This window comes from Larus michahellis, chromosome 1 (assembly GCF_964199755.1).
Source record: "Larus michahellis chromosome 1, bLarMic1.1, whole genome shotgun sequence".
Classification (NCBI taxonomy): Eukaryota; Metazoa; Chordata; class Aves; order Charadriiformes; family Laridae; genus Larus; species Larus michahellis.
Window position 1 is genome coordinate 203,347,522 of NC_133896.1, and position 23,222 is coordinate 203,370,743.

Here is a 23,222-nt window from a genome sequence, read left to right on the forward strand (position 1 = left end):
TGTGCATTGGTTAACTTATTGCTTGACTTCAAAGTGTAAATGAATGGCAGCTTTCCTTTTCAGTTAGCCTTAGGCTGTTCTTCTTTCTTCATAATCTTATTTCTTCTTCATCTCACCCTTAGAAGGCAATAGCATTAGCAGATCCCAAACTCTGTTCTGTAAACTGCTCATCCATCTCCCTAAGGCCAGGAGAGGTGAGAGTGGGGGATGGGTTACTCAGGCATGTGGGAGGAAACACTAGAAATCAACAAAGGTCATCTCATCCCATTCTTCCACTTAACAGGCATTTTTAAGTTGACTTGTCTCTTAAAATCCTATAGTACCTACAAGCAAAGTGGTACCGCTAGAGTGTCTGCTCTAACTCTCCATTCTAGCAGCTGCTGAAAAATTGTATTCTCTTGCAGAGCTGAAGATACTCACTTTCTTCCCTTGTCCCCTCTGCCCCCCTGCCCTTCTCTGCAGTTACTGTGCCTGTGCTTTTTTTACTCAAGGTGTAAATCAGCTTGCTCACTCACAACTAGAAGTTAAGTAATTTGGAGCTAAATCCCTTTCAAGATGGTTGATGAACAACTTTGGAATGTGTTTCTTTCCTTATTTTAATTAAAAAGATGAGCATGTAACAGCTCTATAAGGTATCTGTAACAGTATATAAAGCTCTCCTTGCAGCATGCCTGAGAAACACTACTGAGACATTTTGTACACTTGCTTTCATGTGATCTTGAGGGCAGAGACATGCATAAGGGTACATGTGTATGTGCATAAACATGGGAACAAACTGAAACACAGGAGCTTCCCTCTGAACCCCAAGAAACACTTTTTTACTGTGAGGGTGACTGAGCACCAGAACTGGTTGCCCAGAGAGGTTATGGAGTCTTCAGCATCTATGTTTTTTCCTTACTTATCTAGACAAAATTCTCCCTGGGGAGACTGAAAGGGGCTGAGCTTTAAGCGTAAATGATATATCACACTAGTACAATAAAGACATCCAAGAAACCTTACACACTATAGCAGTAAAGGAAAAGAAGCTCCTCTTTATTCCAACACTGTCAAATGAACACTGCAATTCCTGGAGATAAGGAGGTGCAAGGACACCTGAACCACATCCATCTCCTTATGACTGAGAACAGCAAACACAGCAGCAATGCAAACGTTCCAGAACAAAGATAGTAACACTCCCCCACCCCCAACTGTTCACTCTGCGCTTCAGATTCTGATACTGGAGAAGTCTGTCACCAAATATGCTCAAAACATAAACAAGAGTTCCATCACAGTAATAAAACTATCACCTTCCAAGTCTTCTAGCAAGATACTAGAACTAAAATAGCTTTTTCTCTATTTCTTTACTACCACACGTTAATTCCATCCACTGTTATGAAAAGGATATCACAGAACAATACTTCAGTCTCTAAGGTCAAAAGAGATTGAGATGTGTGTATACAGTTTCACTATTTCAAGATTCAAGTGTTGGGAACATTATCTGTAAAAATAGATTAGAAGAGCGCTTATTAAATGGGAGGGAAAAGAACTACTTAACAGAGTTGGCAAAGAAATTTGAAAATCCACGTCTCCGGTATTCTCTGTAGACAACACATATGGTAAAGCTTCTCATTTAAAGTATTCTGTGTTTGACTAGATGTATGGACGTCCAGATGTTATCGTGGATCTGAGAACCACTGGCACTGGACACTGAGATCAAAAGCTGAAAGTGAAGAAAAACAATTAATTTTGATTGTTTGGGCAGAATACACTGCCACACATCTGCAAGTTACCTTCCTCAGTTACTAGCAGCAAAAGCTCTTTCTGTTATACTGCTTTAGGGCTCTCTGTTTCAGTACCTGCTAGTTCTTAAAGCTATATATACTGTGGGCTTCAGTAATGTGTATGTAAAAAAATTCTATTTTTCAAATAGCATTTTATTTTATTAAAAGAGTGGAAGTATGGACAGAAGGGTTTTTTTTTTTAAATAAAGTCTAGTTGTCAGCATTACTGACAGTTAAGATTTTGCTTAGAACTTTTGAAACCACACCTTTGCAATGGTATGAATTTGTAGTTCATATTCACTGTACTTACATGTTACTCATCCAAATCCGCAAGTCCCATTTCTATTAGTTTCATATGAACTAAATTTTCATCATCTTCATACAAAGAAATGGTGACCTCTGGTGAAAAAGCCTGAAAACCAGAAGTTGGACAGAGTTTTGACAGTAACAGATTTAAATCTCAAGCTAACCAATAGTAAAAGTTATTTTACTGCTATACTCACTGCCTAAATGGAACTATGAATATACAAAGAATATGTTTGTTTTCAAGTAAAAGAAACTGGTAACAGAATACTCAGGAACTTTATCTGCAGGATTAAGAGCACCACAAGATTTGCTCTCTTCATCAGCATTCCTTCACGGTAAATGATTCACAATTTTAAGTTATGAGGGTTCACAGTAAAACAAATACTCAGAAATTATACTCTTGAGTGCTAGTAAGAACTTTAGGCTGCACAAGAACTCGGAGAAAAGAAGGAAGCGTTTCTCACAAGTATGGAAGCAGAGAGCTGTTTTCCTTCAACGCACTCCATCATAGCCCATAATGCTTCCACACTCCACTCTGGGGAATACGGAATTCTTTCCACGTTTTGGTCATATGAAGCAGGTTTAAATCCAGTCAAAAAAGCTCGTACTGCCTGAACGGGGTACTTCAGCAGATGATAAGGTATCTGACGCAACCTAAAACAAAAATGAAAAACACTTGCCTGCAACAACCTGCAAAACTATCAGTATGGACATAAGGATAGCTTAATGGTTCATGCAGTAGTTTTACGGTGTGGAAGCTGGTATCAGAGTCCCTGGTGTCAGACCAAACAATTGCTCAAGTAGGGCTAGGCCCTTCTAAAGGACTTCAACGCAGTAACTATCAAGAAACAGGCCAGTACCATACAGACCCCTCCAGGCACACTGGCTCCCCATTACAGTGCCTGGGGAGGAGTCTCAAGTGCCTAATACAGATTTGAGCTTTGGAATGCAAGCGCAAGTCATCACAATGCAGGCTCCGAATCTGGTGCATCTAGAAAATGACACAGACCTTTGCGTTCCAAAGTGCTTCATGCCTGGATGTGCTCTAGACACACTACTGGAAACAGGTACCTTGGTTTTATATTATCATCTCCCCATTCTTCTTTCTATCCCAGAACCAAGGGAATGGGGAAGCAGAGTGGGAAGTGCAACTCTGAAGTAAAACACACACTCTCTCCCATGACCCTAACAATCTGTGAAGCAGGAAATCTTTTAAAATTCCTATTTTTCCTTATCTGCAGCAAGGACCTGTAGAACCCTCAATGAGCCCAAGAGGAAGCCAATGTGATTAAGCAGTGTGTATATATATATATATATAAAAAGTGAAAGTGCTTCACATGGGGGGACCCTAAAAGCCTGGAGTGTTTGAGACACTTAGCTGACATCCGTGTGCCAGCACAGGGGCAGTTTCTAGAGCACCTCAGCACCAGGCAGAACAGGGCTTTGAACCTCCAAATTCCACACAAGCAGCCTGGGGCGTGTCCCACTCAGATACTCCCTTATCTTATTCCCCAGCTGTCTTCTACGCAGACTGCAGTACACAGGATCAGAGGATTTGTTTGTACACCTGAAGGGTTCAGTCCTTACTTTGTGTAAGCTTCTTGGGTGCAAAAGCAGATTACAAGCTTGAGCCTACTTCACAGGTTAAGTAACCTGAAGATGGAGAAATCTGACAGTGTAACAACGGGCTCCTCAGAACAACCTGAGAAAGAGAAGCACAACCCTATACCCTGCAGACTGAAATTATTTAACCAGCCAACTTTCTCTCCAACTGAAATCTAATGCTAAATTATTAATACCTCTGTAGTTATATAAAAATAAATAATAAATGTACATACACTTATTTATAAGTACATACTTTATAATGTAAGTGTATACATACACACATAAGACATTTTACATGCATTTTTTTCTTACGTATTTACCTGTCTGTTGGGACAACTGAAAAACTACCATAGTCAACAAATTGAACCAGGATCTTAACAGGGTTAAATTCTTCAATGGAGAGGAGCTTTCCTCTATACCATAAACCATCCTGGTATTCTACAAGGCAAGGCATTTCTGTAAAAAGAGAAAACCAAACCATTGAACGCCTCAAAATATACTCCCAGTGCAGTACAAACTAACTGAACTTGAAAATCCCTTTTACTTTGTGACCAAGATTAAGTTTTTTCTTCCTTCTCCAATTCATGCTGCTATTGTGTTCTATGCATCCTCCAATTCTCTCTGAACTCCCATTCACAATCATCAGCATGCAATTTAAGTCACGTGGGTCTACCTCACATGGCAACAATAAGAATTAACAGAAAATTGCTTGGTAAAGATAGCGATCCAAACTGTTTAACATTTAAACTTTTCAATTTCAACTCAATTGCACATTTCAGTTAAGTAAATAGATTGATCCGTAAGAGAATAGACAATACTCTGGAGGACACAAGGCAGATGCTGCCTAAAATCTCAACCAGAATTTTACTAGTTGGTAGAACCAAATACTAGCAATAACTAGTGTCTTCACAAAGTATTAGACCCACATACTTCATGTTATTTTATGCCCAACAGCTGTGGACAAGAGAACTGAAGCATATCTTTTGCCTAAATGGAGAAATCCAGAATAAAGTGAAGTGATGCTCTTCAGGGTTCACATAATTTCTAACTCTCGGTAACATGATTTTTCTGTATGTAACTTCTGTCTTGAATATTTAATAGCAAGATTTTCACAGTTACAGCGTCAGTGACAGTCACCTCAAGGGAAAAGTTTTGTTTTTGACACATGCAATCTAAGATCAGTTCACCAACTTTAGCAGGCATCAGAGTTCTTTCCATCATTTTCCAGTGGAGCAGAAGGACACAGCAGTCTCGATTTCATCAAAAGTAAAAACATGATTATAGAATAGAAGAATCATTTAAATTGGAAAAGACCTTTAAGATCACAGAATCCAACTGTTAACCTAACACTGCCAATTCCACCACTAAACCGTGTCCCTAAGCACCACGTCGACCCGTCTTTTGAACACCTCCTTCAGGGATGACGACTCAATCACCTCCCTGAGCAGCCTGTTCCAATGCTTGATAACCCTTTCGGTGAAGAAGTTATCCTAATATCCAATCTAAACCTCCCCTGGTGCAACTTAAAGCTGTTTCCTCTTGTCCTATCGCTTGTTACTTGTGAGAAGAGACCAAGCCCCACCTCACTACAACCTCCTTTCAGGTAGTTGTAGAACGCGATAGTCTCCCCTCAACCTCCTTTTTTTTTACACTCCTGATTATAGCGTAGTGTTACTCCTTACTCTCCAGAAGTATTATTGAAAGATTCACAGAAATATAGTTATTCCTATTCTTCAGAAATAACTTGGGGCATTTTACATCCACATGAAACAACAGGGAAAATAAACACACTAACACACCTGTTTGGAAGTGTGTTAGAAGAGGAAGAGACTCCACGCTTTTATTGCACCATTTCAGGGCTTCATCAAGGCACACCACCTCCGAGTCACAGCTGGCATCTCCTTCTGTGGCAGACTGCATCCTAGGGTTCTTAGAAGGATCAAGGCAAATATATACCTACTCAAAGAAAAGACTCTCATATTACAATCTTTGCAGACTTCTTAGAACCTTCAAATTCCACCAGTGATCAAGGGTTATCAGATTACTTGTTCCTGTCTTCAAAGGGTTCAGCACATACTTGCTCCCCTTTCTTATTTCCTCAATTTATGAATAATTTCACATTTACACAAAATTTTTCCCAAAAGCACAAGAGAGTAATGACTTATTACAATCCACATTTCAGTGTTAAAAAGAATATAAGGAATGCACATACTAAAGAATACACCCATATAAGATTTCACAGCTGTGTCTTATTAGGATTCCTCCCTTTTACTACTTGTTAAATAATCTCACTTCATAATATCAAACTAGAGATTAATTTTGAAGTTAATGAAATAATAACTTTTGAAATGGTGTTTTGTTTGCTATGCAGACATTCCTGTCACCTAATTTACGACTGGGTCATCAGTATAGTGCTATAGGTCAAAGAAATGAAAGCTTAAACAACATGCACAGCCGAATTAACATCTACGTAACAGCTTCTGATTTTCATTTTTTTTTTTTTTTTTTGAACCAAGCCACTTCAGAACATTACGATATTTTCATAGAATCACAGAATCTTCATGGTTGGAAAGGACCCTTAAGATCATCGAGTCCAACCAAACAACCTACAATCTCTGCCACTAGAACATGCCCTGAAGTACCACATCTAGACGTTTCTTAAATACCTCTAGGGATGGTGACTCCACCACCTCCCCGGGCAGGCTGTTCCAGTGCCTGACCACTCCTTCAGTAAAGTAATTCTTCCTAATATCTAATCTAACCCTCCCTTGCCTTCCTAATTTTCTCTCTGTATAACCTAACGAGATATCCGTATTCTTTCTGCGTTGCCTGTCCCTTCTTCCAAAGGTGGTAAACTCTCCTTTTATTCCTAAGTCCCATCAGAAGTTCCTTGTCCATCCAGGCTGGCCATTTTCCCCGCCCTTTAGACTTGCAACACTTGGGGACAGCCTGCTCCTGGGCCTTTAAGATTTCCTTCTTGAAGAGCATCCAGCCTTCCTGGACCCCTTTGCCCTTCAGGACTGTCTCCCAAGGGACTCTCTCAACCAGCGTTCTGAACAAGCCAAAGTCCGCCCTCTGGAAGTCCAAGGTGGAGGTTTTGCTAACCCCCCTCCTTACATCACTACGAATTGAAAACTTGACCATTTCATGATTGCATTTTACCGATAATCCAAACAAATCAATGATTGGGCAATTATTTTTTCTAAACTCAGAATTATAATTCAGTAGCCAGAAAGAAAAATCAATGTTCATTTTCTAATTTGTACACAATATAATCAAGCTGCAACGCCATCATGCAACTGCTACTTAAAATCTATAGGATTCCAGAGTAGGATCTAGTGTTAACAATTATATACCATGTTCAAAAGCAAGAATTCAAATCATTTGCACAAAATGAACAAAAAATATTCATTATGTTTCTCCTGTAAGAGAGGAAGCAGAATACACAATTTAAGAAAAGCCCTTTTCTAAGATACCCAAACACTTCCATCTTGTGTTAGTTAGAACAGTTTACACAAAAATCAATAATCAATCAGTGACCAAAGGCAGTAAAATCTGGCTGTTACAGTCGTAAAGTGTGCAGGTTACTGTACAACGTTCCAGTAATTTTACTTTTGGAGCATAAAGAAGAGATAAATCATTATTGTTACATATATTTTCTTATTATACAAGGTAAGTACCAGACTACAATATTGCAATTCTTAAAATTCCTTTTTGTAGGGAAACAGTCAGTATTTATTTCTCTGCCCCCACCCAAGAGGGTATTTCAAGTAAGGTTTCATTCACAGTTGCACTGCACAACCATCTGTATCAATAACGCAGTAGTATTTTACAACCTTATTAATACTTTTTTTATATTCTCTAAAATTGTTAGCCATGATTTCCTTTTCACCAGCATGACGGGACTGCAACAGTTCCTTTCTGCAATATATACGAGATGTTTACAAAATGTACCTCCTTAGGGGACACCAAATGCGTAACTCTGACAGGAAATGTATCTCCTGGAACAGGTAGTGGTGGCAACGTGTATGAAGTCAAAACAGGAACATCTCCTAAAAGTAGCTCCTAGACCAAGACAGACTTTAGTCAATAATCAGGAGTTCTCTGATAATGTAAACAGTGTGTCTTTGATGAAAAAAAAAAATAAATTAATCAACATTTCCTTTCAATACTTAGTAGGGGTCTAAAAGCAGCTTTAGCTGAAAGTTAACACAACAGAACTAGTTAATTAACACTTTCAAAATATAAAGCATAAATCTTTGAAATGATCTTAGCATACTGACTTGCTAACTTGATAGCTGTTAATTCAAAAATGCATTAAATATGGAATTCCCTTTAAAGAGAGAAAATATTTAGAAAGAAAAACTAAAATAATAGCAATTAATTAGCACAGATTAAACCTGAATGCCATGCCTAATGTTACTGCTGTTTGTCAGAGCAAATTATTCCTTAAGAGAAAGGCAAAGGATAATTTAACTCCTTAGCCACGAGAATTATCTCTCCTTCATAAGATAACAGATTTTCTCAAGTAGTTACATATTGTCTCAGTAGCATAGCATGCTCCATTGTGTCTTCTTCTAAAGCCACATTATTTACAGTTTGAGTTCTACATGCCATTAACTTGTTTGGTTCATGACAAAATAAACCTTCATGCATTAAGTTTTGTGTTTATAAGGATGTATAGCACATAGCTCATCTGGGTCATAGGTCATGACTTCACTATAAAACATAACAAAACGTACAATTTCTCTAAAAGTCATTTTATTTTTACACATCTATTTGATGAACAGTTTTCATCATGTCCAGACCAAAAAAAGAAGTGGAAACAACCAGATACAGATAGCTGCAAAACAAAACAATAAATTCTGACCTTTTCTTCGCCCTGCATCATCTGACATAGGATACAATACAAAACCCCATTATTTATGCAGACTTAACTAGGAAAAACCAGCTTTTCCATTGGAAGTATGTACTCCTAAGATTAAAAAAGACAAAACACCTATCTTTATAAAATGCTAGTAAAGAAAGGATGTCTAACTGCACCATAGAGACATACAATCTAAATGCCAGATTTCCCCAAAACAATCAGGAGCATTGTGACAGGCCACCTGATTACACCTGGCTCTAATGATTTAACTTAAATTCCAGCTCATTCCAACTGAGCACTGCACGTAGCTCAGCTGGGTATCTCAGTCAGTTCTTATGTGTGTCTTGGAAAGAAAAATTGCATTCACATTTTTGTTGTTAATGTTGACAGTCTTTTCTTATTGTCAGTAGATTGGTTACTGCTAGACCTACCACACTTAGGCATAGACAATCCAGTTGTAAATACTGATACTAAAACCACATCTTTAGGAGTTACCTATTTCAAACAGTTGTCCCCACCCTTTATACCTCTGTTCTTTAAAAATCTAAAATGGCTTACATTCCTTATTACATCTATAAAGCCACAGCAGAAATTATGTCATTTATAGTTTTCACATCACGTAACACAAGAGTGCTTTTCAGCATGAAGAATTTAATCCAAACTAAGTAAATGGTAGGCTGCAGTGCAGTGTGTTATACTGTACTGCCTTCTCTACCACATGCAATGCTTTGTTTATGAACAGCCTACAGGAGCCCACCCAGTAGTGTGGGTCATTAAAGACATCTTATCTTTAGGATGACGAAGACAGAAGTGACAGCCTGGCAAGCCTCAGATTCTGTATTTCCCTGAAACAGACAGGGTACCTTACATGTTACTCTCATATTGACAAAAGGAAAGCAGGAAAGGTCCTTCTACCTAGCTGTTTACAGAACACTTTTCCACTAGTCTGCTGCAAACATCAGTGACAGAACAGGACTTCGTGGTGTCAGAGATGGTAGGACTTACGACCAACACAGCTCGCCTTCAACCCACATGGCTGGCCTTCAACATATATCCACAGTTAACTGACATCCCCATCCTTCTTCCAGGCCTGTCCTGATATGTTCCTAACAGGTTGTCTGGGGGGCCAGTATGCAATGCAGTTAAATACAAAAATAGTCTGTATAAGGAATTTTAAACTGATTTTGGTGCAGGTGGTTGGAAATAGTTTGTAGTCAACTGCTGTAGAAAAAGTCATTCTAAAAACAATTGTTAGTTAAGCCTGAGCTCAGAACAAAGAGATTAAACTTGTCTGTCAAATGAAGCAACGCCATAGTCCCATACACCTGAACATATGAGCACAATGCAGCACCTGGCTACTCAGTTCTGACACACAGTGGCAGAGAAACAAGCAAAACCAACCAAACAGAAAACCTCCATCAAAAAATACCACAGTATAATGGTCTTGTATACATAGGTGAGTATGCAAGTGTGTATATGTTTATACAAGTGAACACACATATATGCACACATACACTTAGAATGAGATTCACTGCTGTAAGCTCACCATGGTTCGTGTTCTGGTGTAGTTTCCTACTGAGAGACTGATTTACAATTAGGTATTCCGTGGTTACTCAGTTCTAATATACACTGAGAGATTTTTATAACTGCATCACAAGGCCACTGGTATACATGCCAAGACTTACATCAGCAGTGACAGCAGCATGGTCTATATTGTAAAATTATTTTCTGAAGCAGAGACTCATGTTGGAATGAAAAATACATTGGCAGGCTTGAACAGAACTAAGCAGAAAAAATGCAACAAAGCCTTAATAATGTAAATAAACCTGATTCTCAGATTTCAAGAAAAAAACCCAGAGAAATCACTTATCTAATTTTTTTATGTTAAGACAATGAAGTCTGGTGAAAATCTCAATCCTCCTCTAAAGAACACCAGATGAGTATCTCAGACACTTGAAATGAAGAACCTAGTCAACTTCCTTGGAAATCACTAGGTTTATGTTAAAATACTTGATTAAATTTACTTTTTAATATCTCCATCCTTGGATACATTTCTAGGAATAACTAATCCCTTCAAGTGATAAAAATATTATCCTATCCCTATCCTTTTAAGTTTTAGAGGAACAGAAAAACTAATTGGACTTTAAAAAAAACCGGAGAAATCTCTTTTCAGTAAGGAGTCCAAGAACAAAGTCTTAGCTAAGATTGTATGGAATAATGAATTGCAACACATCATATCTACACTTGTTATGCTACAGCGCTACGTACTTAGTCTTACTGCTGTTACATCACAAAACTGTACAGAAATGTAAAAAGAAATAACAAATCAAAGGTCACAACAAGCAACTGAGTGATCTTTTTAGCATCGAAATACCACCAGCAAAACACAGACACACAAATCTCACCAGCTTTAATATGTCCTGACAATCTTCAGCCACACAGTACTTCTTGTATGCCATGAAGGAAGAAAGCGACATTCCACCAAAATACAGGCTGATGGACAATTTGCCCCATGGGTTATCTGGTAATTCCTACTTACACAGGAAAAAATAAGTTTCTAACAGTAACAGCGTGACTGAGGTTTTAGAAATAGTGACCAGGAAGTTCAAACCTGTCATTCCTATATGCACCATACTCATTCATCAAAGATATAAAACCAGTAAGGAGGGCTACTAACATCACTTATGACACAAATGTGGATACACCTATCTCACAGAATCAGAGAATGGTAGGGGTTGGAAGGGACCTCTGGAGATCATCTAGTCCAACCCCCCTGCCAGAGCAGGGTCACCCAGAGCAGGTTGTACAGGAACGTGTCCAGGCGGGTTTTGAATGTCTCCAGAGATGGAGACTCCACCACCTCTCTGGGCAGCCTGTTCCAGTGGTCTGACACCCTCAAAGTAAAGAAGTTCCTCTTCATGTTTAGATGGGACTTCCTATGCTCAAGTTTCTGCCTGTTACCTCTTGTCCTGTCGCCGGGCTCCACTGAAAATGCACCTCTGGAATGGCAGCACCAACTACCCAGTCTAATACCGAAACATTCCATGTTTGCTCACTCAACAATAAACCCTTCTCTTTCACAATTTAATAATTAGAAATTAAACTATCTGAAATTCCAAATTATTAGACAATACAGATATGTTTCCCTATAATTTAGTGTATTAATTTAAGCATGTCCATATTTAATTACACCAAATTTTAAGCACTTAAAATTGGATTTAGAAGAATTTATGTTGTTGGTAGGTTGCTTGTCAGAATGACAACACAATACAAATAGGACCTAAAAATACTAATACCTCTAAAGGACACAATTGAGACCTGAAAACTATAATAAAGGTAAAGTCACAGGAGAAATAACTTTAGCTTTGGATTTTTTTTAAGGAATACATTTAATGCTACACTCCTTCATGTGTTATTCTTAATGCAAGAAAAAAAAAAGCCTCATTCCACATTTATGAATAAATTAAGCTACCTGAACATGTATTTCAACCTCTTCATTTGTAAGCAGTTCTTGAAGGCAATCTACTGCATCCTGCTGCCAAAAATTTCCAATCTACTTGGTGAAAAGCAAGAAACCCCCACATGTTAAGACGTTGACAATTAATACTCTTACTATTCTTAATGTAGTGAGATAAAAATAACACAATTATTGAAAAATGTATTTGAAAACACACATCATTAGTTTGATTTGTCTACAACAATTTTAATATTGTCTATTTGGTACACCAAAACTTACTGTGTGACAAAGCTGACAGCAATTTTCAGATCTTGAAGTGGATCAGAAAGAGATGCTGCTAGCCAAGTCTAAACCTTACTATCTACGTAATAGTGTATGCGTGCACAATCACACGAAGCATAACCCAAAGAATTATACTTGAAGATAACAGAAAAAACAGGATGCTTTAAATACTTCTTTTATTCCCCGACATATCTGTTTGCATCCCAACCCATAGGCTTATAAGCCTGTCTGTTTTAATCTATCAGTTGAACTGCTGACAACGATAAAAGGGTTCTTTTAAAGTAAGTTTAAAAGTAACCTAGTCATTTCAGTAATTCACGTTTACTAAATGCACCATTCAAATTTGAGTAAGATATGATATTGTGAAGATACTATTTACATATCGATTACTAACAAACCCCCTAAAACAATTCACTTGTATTGCTTTAGTGTAACAGATTGCTTCCTACACAGCGAAGTTCAGAATGACAGAAACACTTTTGCAGGACTAGAAGATTTAAAATTCTCTGGCCATTTTGCATTAAGTAATCCAGGCCTTACTTCTTGTTGCTGCTATTGCAAAACTAACTACCACTTCAGAGTATCATCCTGCCAACTACTGCAGTGTCTCACAAAGATTTAATTCCAATGACAGCTGCTTTTGAAGCATGGTCACTTCATAAAGCAATGTGGCATTTCCTGATAAAAGTCTGCCTTGCTGATACGATCCTTACTGGCTATTCTCTGAATCCTCATAGGCAAGAAAAAATACCAGGAACTAGTCTCAACCTTTGCATGACTAAATAGTGTATCGATTTAAGTAACTACCTACTAAAACATCTTCAAATTTACCATTACTCACTGGTATCGTCTTGTAAAGCTGACATGGTATGCAAAAGGGAGGAATACCAGTATATGATGTTGTTGGATACAGATGACACTGAGGAATCCTCTCTATGTAGCCACGGTCTATGTACTGTACCTACAAGAAAAGAAAAGCTTTCCTGAAGTAATTTCCATTTTTTAAGTCGAGTTTAATAAGAGAAAGGGTTCATTTACAGCATTCATTTTTCTGGAGGAAAACTAATGGTTTGCTGGTAAGTGATATGACAAAGTGGAAATGAGGGTAAGGATTAAAAAAACGGTACGGCAGATCGGAAGTCCAGCTTCTAAACTTGTCTTGCAAGAGATCCTACCTTTTGTGTAATAACCTACAGCAGTTTGAAATCGAGAGAAATAAAACATTTGTGAACTAGGATAGCATCAGACTTGCAAAACTATATTCAAAAAGCTTCCTCAGACTCAAGAGTTTGGACAAGATTAACTGCTAACTAGAAAATTTTCAAAGCATTCCACATACACTAACAACAACAACAGAAGAAAAAACCTAAAAGGGATTACTTACAGGCAATTAAGGGTAGCCTTTTACTTAAGAACATTTATCACCACTAGGAAAACTATGGGAAAAACTGTGATAACTAAAATAGGCAGATCGAATTAATCTTTAAAATAAATGTCAAAATCAGGACAGCTATCACACTTTTATGCCGCGATTGAGAGACGGGACGCTGCTTGATGCAAGCAAGATGTCGGTTTATTAGAGGCGTCGGAAAGCTTTTATACAGCTACTTAACAGTTACATAAATTACACAAATTCTATCATTTCTAATTGGCTTAGCTCTAAATGTTTCATTACAATAATCCCTCCTACCTGCGGTTTCGCTATGTGCTAGAAGCTACAGTTTTGGAATGTGCTAAAAGCTACAGTGATAACTTGTTGCCTACTCCCTACTTCTTCAAGGTTATTTATCTCAGACCTGCAAGGCCAGTTGTTCCCTGGCTCCTCAGATTTATTTGTCTCAGGTCTGCAAGGTCGGCATACCCTCGAATTTCTTGCATACTTGTACTTTTCTGCTAGCCGCCCCCAACACTTTTAAGCAGAACAAGTATCTGGATAGTCAGGTCAGCAGAACAACAAAGAAGGTGTGATCATGAATTTATTTCAGATAATTATTTTCAGAGATTATTTGCCACCCCCCCCCCCCCTTTTTTTTTAAATACATGCAAACACACACAACATATAATCCAACTTACCTGGAGAGTACTACCACCAATTTCTATAACTTTACCTCGATACCACATGGTATCTGATCCTCTTACAACACAAGCTTCTCCCTTTTTCCAGCAGTATGACTCCAGAAGACCAAGGCATTTGAAATTACTTTGTATTTCAGTCATCAATTTGTTTAGTTCAATTTCTGGGGGGGAGGGAATAAAATTCAAAATAGTGTATAATGTATTAGTGCAAATTCTTTGAATCACTAAAACCCATCAGATTCAGATGAAAATATGTATAAACATAAAACACATGTGCTGCTCCAAAAAATGTTTTCCAACACTGATACAATACGTATATTCAACTTCTAGTATATGCAAACAAGTTACTACTAAAACAAAAAGTAAACTGCATTTCCAATTGTGAAGCCATTAGTAATTCTGGATTCTAATCTCAGAGAAGAAGGGTCTATAAATTTTGCAGCTGGCACCTTGGCAGCAATAATACAAGAGCCTCTCCATGAATAAGAAAACAGATTCCCAGAGACAGTGGTAGGACACCGTGAAACAACACAAAACAGATGTCCTGAAGACCCTCTTCTGCTGTGGGTACAGTTTACAAGAAGAATACATTCTTGGGCAAGTGAGATTACTGCACTTCGAATTTCAGATTTTTATGATATGATCTAATAGGTAAATGTATTTTAGAGTAAAAAGAAAACAACCCCAGACCAAACCCGTTCTCATATGGAAACATTTCTCTAAGGCGTAACATATTACCATGGTACCATGGTACTGAAGCCTGACACTGCATCTGTCAAATGAAAATGTTTTTTTCAAAAATAGTACAAACAATAAGTATAAAGAGATACAGAATCTATCACAAGACAATAAAGAGCCCAAGGAAACTGGGTACTGATCTCACACTGAAGGAAAAAAAAATCCAGTAATATTTGAGAACCAGGGTAACATCTGAGTATTTTTATGATTGTATCTTCATTATTATCGGTAAAATGTACCATAATCTCAACATTATAAAATATAGCACTCCCAATGCTGCCTAGAGAAGAGAGGCAAGAGACCCGCTCATCCAAGCCCTGGGGGTGTCTGGGTGTCCTGGGAGGTGGGGGGAGAGGAGAGCTGATGCAGAGGGGTTACAAGACAGGGGCCACTTTCTGGCACCTGGGTCCCTTCCACCGGGCAGCTGCAGGAGCCCCGCCACCGTTGTGCTGCAGAGCAGGGTGTGCCTGGGCATGCACCCCCCTCACCTCCAACAGCAACCCTCCCCAACAGGAATCCTCCAGAACTGTGTTCTGATACAGAACATGTATACTAGAACACATATCTGCTACAGTCCGATATACCAAGGCTGTCACATTCAGACATAAACGTATTTTTTTCTTACCAAGTGATTTTGGTATTATATAAATAGTTCCATCATGTCCAACGCAACTTACTACTGCTTGAAAAATTTTTGCTTTGGGTATAGCAGGGGATTTATACATTTCATCCACTCCTGACTGAAGCAGTGCCTTATATGTTCTGCACAATTTCTGTTCACTCTCTGAAACAGCGCTGTTTTCCTCGGCAGCAGTGTCTTTTTTTGCACGTGCAGTTTCTGAATTACAACCATCCCGTTGTGTGTTCTCTTGCTCTAAATGCACTTTAAGATGTTCTCTGGAGTCTGTGTAAGCCACATCAGCTTTCTCAGTTCTAGCAGAGTCAATCAAATCATATCAACATGTTAACTGATACAGAACTTGAAAAGTGCAAAGGAATAAGAATAAAGTGCAAAAGAATATAGACAGATAGCAAATACTTGTTAAAATACTGTAAGTCTCATCTACCAACTTAGAGAACTGAAATGTCCAGTGGATACAATTAATTAAAGTTATACGCAAATAAGTTCACTGAAGATTGAGTTCAGTTGCTACAGATGCCGTAGAGGACAGTCCAAATTTTTGTTTTACTTATTAGCTTATCACAATGTGAATATGAGAGTCTGAAAGCATATAACAATAAAAGTATCCAAACCTTCTGTTTCTAAAAGCCAAACCCTTTTTAATAAGGTGTTGTGAAATATCAATCAATTGTCCTGTTTCATCTTTGCAAAGAATGTTCACAGGCAATGCACAAGCCACATCACTTTCCTGGAAAAAAAATGAGAACGTTGGACAATATATTACAATATGCATTTCCTCTACACCACAGGCGTATTTTTCATTTTATTGGTACTGACTGCAAATCAGACGTTGTTGAACAACTGATGCCCACATCAGAAGACACAAAACTTATTTAATCCATGTAACAGTTCCCATCATTTTACCAACTGTTCTAAGCATGACATTAAAAAAAAGTAACAGAGTAAAACCTTGCTTCTCCCCTTAGCTGTTTTATTAGAATGAACTGCCAAGTACTTGTTTTCCTCCAGCAGGAGCTTTAAACCCACTCATAAATAACTTTGCTCATCAGTGCTTTTATTTCCAGACACACTGTAAAACCTCACTGGCAGCTGCCGACAAACACTAAGCAAATCAAACCCTCATAATAATTCAAGGGGTTTTTTAACCAGTGGAAGAAATCAATTACTAACGATGTCTGTACAGCACCAGACTCATTCTTTTGGTTTCTGAGGCTTTAAAACTAATATAGTAGCTACTGAAACTCATCAAGAAAATGAGCATCTTGCTCATCTGTCCATAGGAGTTGCCAGCATACAGTCATCCCAAAGATGTAAATATTATTCTTCAGTAAATAAATATATCTAGGATTGTGTTCTTTCCATACTGGGTAGCCAAATTGCTCTAATGCTCCAGTGAAAAACAAAATAAAGCAGAAAGAAGAAAAAGCATCTTTTTCCCTACAGCAAATAGTAATCTAAGCAAGTTCCACTCAGGACTTTTTTGAAGAGTCAAAGTATTCAGAAAAAAATTTAAAGTAACAGACAGCCTGACTGAAATTTTACAAATACCTCTGATTTTGTTTACAAACCTGTATAATTATTTTTACGTGTGCCCCAGTTAGGTAATCGGATAAAAATTCACAGACTGTTGCTGTCCACTGCATGCTTCCACCTGTTGGTCTAACATAGAACAAATTATAATCTCCTTTAGTACAAGGGAATTTGGCATCTCCTAAAATCAACCACAAACCCTTCCCTTTAGTGAGTTTTGATTTTTTTGAAACTGCCTGTACTGTCAGAGAAAAAAGACAATCTTCATTACAGTCAACGGTAAAAAGAAATGGTTACTAATATCTGGATCTATGACAGGAAGAATTCAAAAATAAAACCCGACAACTTCAAGACGGAGGAGGATCATAAGTTCCAAAAGTATGATACCTCTCTTAACAGCACAAAGGAAAATCCATACTTATCTGCAAATTGAGCTTTTTATATTCATTCAGGGAATGAGTATTATAAACATGATTATTTTTTCTTCACAGTATAGACAGCACCAAACAAATGCACGGGAGAATGCCCCTGTTCTCCCTCTTTTCTACAGCCTAGAAAAGAGAGACCTCCTGTGCATTTTCATTGAGATCTAGTTCATCTCAAATTCTGAGCCAAAGAAACAAAGCATTCAGTGAAATAAAGAAAAACTTCTATCATCTGTCTAGGATTTTATAATTCATCCTATAAATATTCTTTCTTTCGATAGCACAGTTTCTGCTCTACTCGTATGCAGTATAATCCTTAGGAAAAAAAAAATAATTTAAAAAACGAATTACAGCCATCATCCCATTCCTTCTTTATTCAAAAAGCAAACCACATCCAGAACTTAGACAATCGGTTGCTAACACAGGAAAATATTAAGTTATGTCATTATTAGGTTTCTAATACTACTACTCAGTATAAGAGAAAGGCTACCTTATATCTGCCAAGGAACATTCTATTGCTAATGTCTTAATTATCTTCAGATTTTCCTCAAGTTTTCTTAGGCAGGTGACATCCACCATTTTTTCAGCTCCAGAATCATACAGTATTACCTGTTACAGACAAGAAATGAAATGAAACAGAAAAAAATGAAATGAAACAGAAAAAAAACCAAACAGTTCTAAGTGTTACCTTTAGCAAATGATGGTTCAAAGCACATCTGAACAGGTAAGCAAAACTCAAATAAACATTACCAGTATTCAAGGAATGGCTTTTGCACAGAAGTACTCCATCACACAATACAAATGACTACCACAGCGTACGAAGAGGAAAAAAGACACAAAGGTGCTCGAAGGGGTTAGACAACTTTACAGAGGCTGTTACTTATGAGAATTTCTTTTTCCCTGCTCGTTAGGCTGGTATATTTAAAGTTGTAAACCTAGAAACGCTGAAACAGCTCCCCTCCACCCGTTGCTTTTTATTCTGACGTGGTTAAATAGCTCTTTGATGGCTCTTGGCCTTAGGAAAGCAGATGATGCAAACCAGAAGTATAGAAAGTCACACTTCTGCTTTCTACTAACAAGACCCACAGGCATAATCTGATGATGGTGGAGAGAACCAATGATATTCCATTCCTGGATTATCTGTATGATTAAAAAACCACTCTTACTTTTGAGGCAAGTAGTTATCTATTCACAAAAGGCCTCTTCTGATGCTCCTTGCTCTTTTCAAAAAAGTATGTTTAAAGCATCACTGTGTGAGAAGTTACTGTGCAAAATGTCACGCCTACACGGCACAGTGAATCACCATCAGTTTAGGGTTCAAACTATAGCATGACTACACGTGTTTCTGTGGTGCTGCCAGTTTAACTGGCTTCATCTTTTGGCAACGTTCATTAAATTTGAATTAATGTGACCCTCAGGTTCACACAATTTCTGTAATCTAAGGTAAACTGTTAGGCTACAGCTCAGGAATCTGTGCTATGTTGTAAACCGTAGTGTACACATAAACAAATTCAACCTCATGAGCCTTCCTCAACTACCAGGTTCCCTGCTAAAGGTATATGAGCTTTGATGAGACAGTAATCCTATTGGCAGCAATGTACAACCTAACTTAAACTCTCGACAAAAGCAAAAGGCTGTATGAGAAAATATTAACACATAAGTAAAAAGCGAAGATTTGACATTATTTTGATCAATGAACACTTACAAACTTTAGAAATAAAAGCATGAACACTCATGTTAACAGATTTACCTCTGCGCTTGTTTCAGAGACAATCCTGCTTATTTGACCTCTTTGCCACTGTTTCCAATCATGTACATAAACAGCACAGTGCATACTACTTTCCCACTTCACAGACTGTGGCTGAGATTCTTTATAGATGGTAACCATCTTCTCCTGCAAACTAACATTCAAAAAAACACTCTTCCAGTGGTAAAATTTTATCCAGTGAATAAAGGGCTTATTTAGTCCATTACTGCTTAACTAGCACACAGTGAAGTTTTAGTAACTATTTAACAGGCACACAGTATTGTAGTTTTTCTTCATGACATGAGAGAAATACATTAAATGGAGCTTCAAAACACATGCCATCTCATTAAAATGCTATAAAACTATCATGTTTTCTTAAACAATGGAATTAATCTGAGCAATCCTGACCCTTCTGTATAGTACTCTTTGAAAGATGCACTATTTTCTCTCGACAACTTGAGAGCGTGGTACTCATATAGTGGCATGACTAATTCAATGGGTAGCTACATGCAAGAAGGTAAAAAGATGAAAGAAAGAATAGGCAGAAAATAAGCAACTTGCACTAAGCAATGAAATTTCCATTTAAGTGCCTTCAAACACTACATATACACTATTACTTAAGTATCTACCAAAGGTTGATACACTGTGTCTAGAAATTGCCTTACCAGTTTCCTAACAGCATACCAGAATCACGTTGAAAGAAATAACTTTACTGAAGTTCTGTAACTTTGGTCATATAATAATACCGGTACTATTTGACAAAATTTCTAATGAAGGAGTGGAGAGGAAAAAGCAAGAGCAGAAAGATTTAATCTTTCAGGACAGTGTTGCATTTGTCCAGCCCCAATACTTACTACATTAGAACTGATTTGAAATAGATCATGTACTTGATTTGGAATCACAAATATTTAATAAACCACAACATCGTGCCAATCTGTCTTCTGTTCCTATACTTTCCTCAACAAAGCAACGTAAGTCAACAGCATTCCAAAAGAGAACCCAGTGCCAAACGCAACCCTAATCAGAGTTTAACTATACTTCACCAGTTTTTAATAAGAATACCTTAACTCAAGAAAAATTCTTTGAATTTTAGTACCTTTTCAGTATGCTTTCTGATGACAGCCACTGTACAAAAATTTTACTAGGAGACACAACATGACTAATTCTCGCTGGTAGCTCTTTCTTAGAAAGTGATTTGAAATCTCCTTCATCCACAGGTTCCATGTCTACAGAATTTAAAGCTTCTGAGGTTTCAGGAATTTCTTCTAGAGGAACATCCCAGATTTCACTGTGCCTTACGACAGTATTTTTAGTGTACCTGTAAGGAGCATAAAGTAATTAGAATGGAAAGTTTAAACTCATTTTAAACCAAGTGAAAAAGCTCAATAATCACAGTTCAACATGAGAGGAATGATTCAACATGAAGAATGAAAAATAATAACTTAGAAAAGCAGAAAAAAATCCCAACAAAAGACAAAAACATTTCTAAATGCTACTTTTGAACTTTTGAACCACTCATGATTAGTAACTGATTTTTATCTTCCTTCAGATGGCACAAAGTGTACCCTCAGCAAGTTAGCTGATGATACAAAACTGGGAGGGGTGGCTGACACACCAGAAGGCTGTGCTGCCATACAGAGAGACATAGACAGGCTGGAGAGTTGGGCAGAGAGAAACCTTATGAAATTCAGTAAGGGCAAGCATTAGGGTGCTGCACCTGGGGAGGAACAACCCCATGCACCAGTACAGGTTGGGGGCTGACCTGCTGGAGAGCAGCTCTGTGGAAAGAGACCTAGGAGTCATGGAATCACGGAATCTTCAGAGTTGGAAGGGACCTCTAGAGATCATCTAGTCCAACTCCCCTGCTAGAGCAGGATTGCCTAGAGCACATCCCTCAGGGCTGCATCCAGGTGGGTCTTGAAAGTCTCCAGAGAAGGGAACTCCACAACCTCCCTGGGCAGCCTGTTCCAGTGCTCTGTCACCCTCACTGTGAAGAAGTTTTTCCGTGTATTTGAACGGAACTTCCTATGTTCTACCTTGTGCCCATTGCCCCTTGTCCTGTCACTGGGAACCATTGAAAAGAGCCTGGCTCCGTCCTCCTTAAACCCACCCTTTAGATACTTGTAAACATTAATCAGGTCCCCCCTCAACCTTCTCTTCTCCAGGCTAAAGAGTTCCAGCTCTTTCAGCCTTTCCTCATAAGGGAAGTGCTCCAGTCCCATAATCATCTTGGTTGCCCTACGCTGGACTCGCTCCAGTAGTTCCCTGTTCCTCTTGAACTGGGGAGCCCAAAACTGGACACAGTACTCCAGTTGTGGCCTCACCAGTGCAGAGTAGAGGGGCAGAATGACCTCCCTCGACCTACTGACCACACTCTTCCCTATGCAGCCCAGGATGCCATCGGCCTTCTTGGCGACAAGGGCACACTGCTGGCTCATGGATAATTTGCTGTCTACCAGGACCCCCAGGTCCTTCTCCTCAGAACTACTTCCCAGCATGTCCGCCCCTAACATATACTGGTGTTTGGCATTCTTCCTTCCCAGGTGCAGGACCCTACACTTGCTTTTGTTGAACCTCATTAGGTTCTTCTCTGCCCAGCTCTCCAGCCTGTCCAGGTCACGCTGGATGGCAGCATGATGCTTGGTATCATCAGAAAACTTGCTGAGGATACACTCTGTCCCCTCATCTAGGTCATTAATGAATATATTGAACAAAATTGGTCCAAGTATTGACCCCTGAGGGACACCACTCGTTACAGGCCTCCAACTGGACTCTGTGCCGCTGATCACAACCCTCTGAGTTCTGTCACTCAGCCAGCTCTCGATCCACCTCACTGTCACCTCGTCTAGCCCATACTTCCTCAGCTTCCTAATGAGGATGTTATGGGAGACAGTGTCAAAAGCCTTGCTAAGGTCAAGGTAGATGACATCTACGGCTCTCCCCTCATCCAGCCAACCAGTTATAACATCATAGAAAGCTATCAGATTGGTCAGGCATGATTTGCCCTTGGTAAATCCATGCTGACCACTTCCAATAACTTCCTGTTCCTCTATGTGTTTGGAGATGACATCCAGAATGAGTCGCTCCATTACCTTCCCAGGGACAGAGGTGAGACTAACCGGCCTGTAGTTCCCTGGGTCCTCCTTCTTGCCTTTTTTGAAGATTGGAGTGATGTCAGCCTTCCTCCAGTCCTCAGGCACCTCTCCTGTTCCCCATGACCTTGTAAAGACAATGGAGAGTGGTCTAGCAATAACATCTGCCAGCTCTCTCAGCACTCGCAGGTGCATCCCATCAGGGCCCATGGATTTATGAATGTCCAGCTTGGCCAAGTGGTCTCTGACCCGGTCCTCCTCAACTGAAGGAAAATCTTCCTCTCTCCAGACCTTCCCCCTTGCCTCCAGGGTATGGGATGCGTGAGGGACGGCTTTGTCAGTGAAGACCGAAGAAAAGAAGGCATTCAGTAACTCTGCCTTCTCTGTGTCTTCCACCACTAGGGCACCCGTCTCAATTCATCAGTGGCCCTATATTTTCCCTAGTTTTCCTTTTTCTGTTGATATACTGGAAAAATCTCTTCTTGTTGTCTTTAACTGCAGTGGCCAAGCTGAGTTCTGATTGAGCTTTGGCCTTTCTAATCTTCCCCCTGCATAGCTTTGTTATATCTTGATAATCCTCATAAGTTGCTAAGCCCCTTTTCCAGAGAAGGTAAGCCTTCCTTTTTTCCTGAGGTCCAGCCAAAGCTCTCTATTTAGCCAGGCTGGCCTTCTTCCCCGTCGGCTCGTCTTTCGG

General features: G+C 38.8%; 1 protein-coding gene across 1 annotated transcript in view; it reads right to left on the reverse strand.

Moving 5' to 3' along the window:
* Positions 1-1,011: 1,011 nt before the first annotated feature.
* RNF17 (ring finger protein 17) overlaps positions 1,012-23,222 on the reverse strand; it is a 54,599-nt gene continuing 32,388 nt past the window's right edge. The window contains exons 22-37 of the mRNA XM_074569765.1: positions 20,533-20,754; positions 19,440-19,590; positions 18,180-18,298; positions 17,303-17,393; positions 16,346-16,461; positions 15,717-16,024; positions 14,351-14,514; positions 13,119-13,238; positions 12,011-12,091; positions 10,944-11,069; positions 7,626-7,736; positions 5,471-5,627; positions 3,992-4,127; positions 2,531-2,720; positions 2,071-2,172; positions 1,012-1,699 (exon numbers count right to left, since the gene is read on the reverse strand). Of these exons, the coding sequence (XP_074425866.1) occupies positions 2,074-2,172; positions 2,531-2,720; positions 3,992-4,127; positions 5,471-5,627; positions 7,626-7,736; positions 10,944-11,069; positions 12,011-12,091; positions 13,119-13,238; positions 14,351-14,514; positions 15,717-16,024; positions 16,346-16,461; positions 17,303-17,393; positions 18,180-18,298; positions 19,440-19,590; positions 20,533-20,754 (2,191 nt within the window). The 3' untranslated portion in view covers positions 1,012-1,699; positions 2,071-2,073. The remainder of the gene's footprint in view (positions 1,700-2,070; positions 2,173-2,530; positions 2,721-3,991; positions 4,128-5,470; positions 5,628-7,625; positions 7,737-10,943; positions 11,070-12,010; positions 12,092-13,118; positions 13,239-14,350; positions 14,515-15,716; positions 16,025-16,345; positions 16,462-17,302; positions 17,394-18,179; positions 18,299-19,439; positions 19,591-20,532; positions 20,755-23,222) is intronic.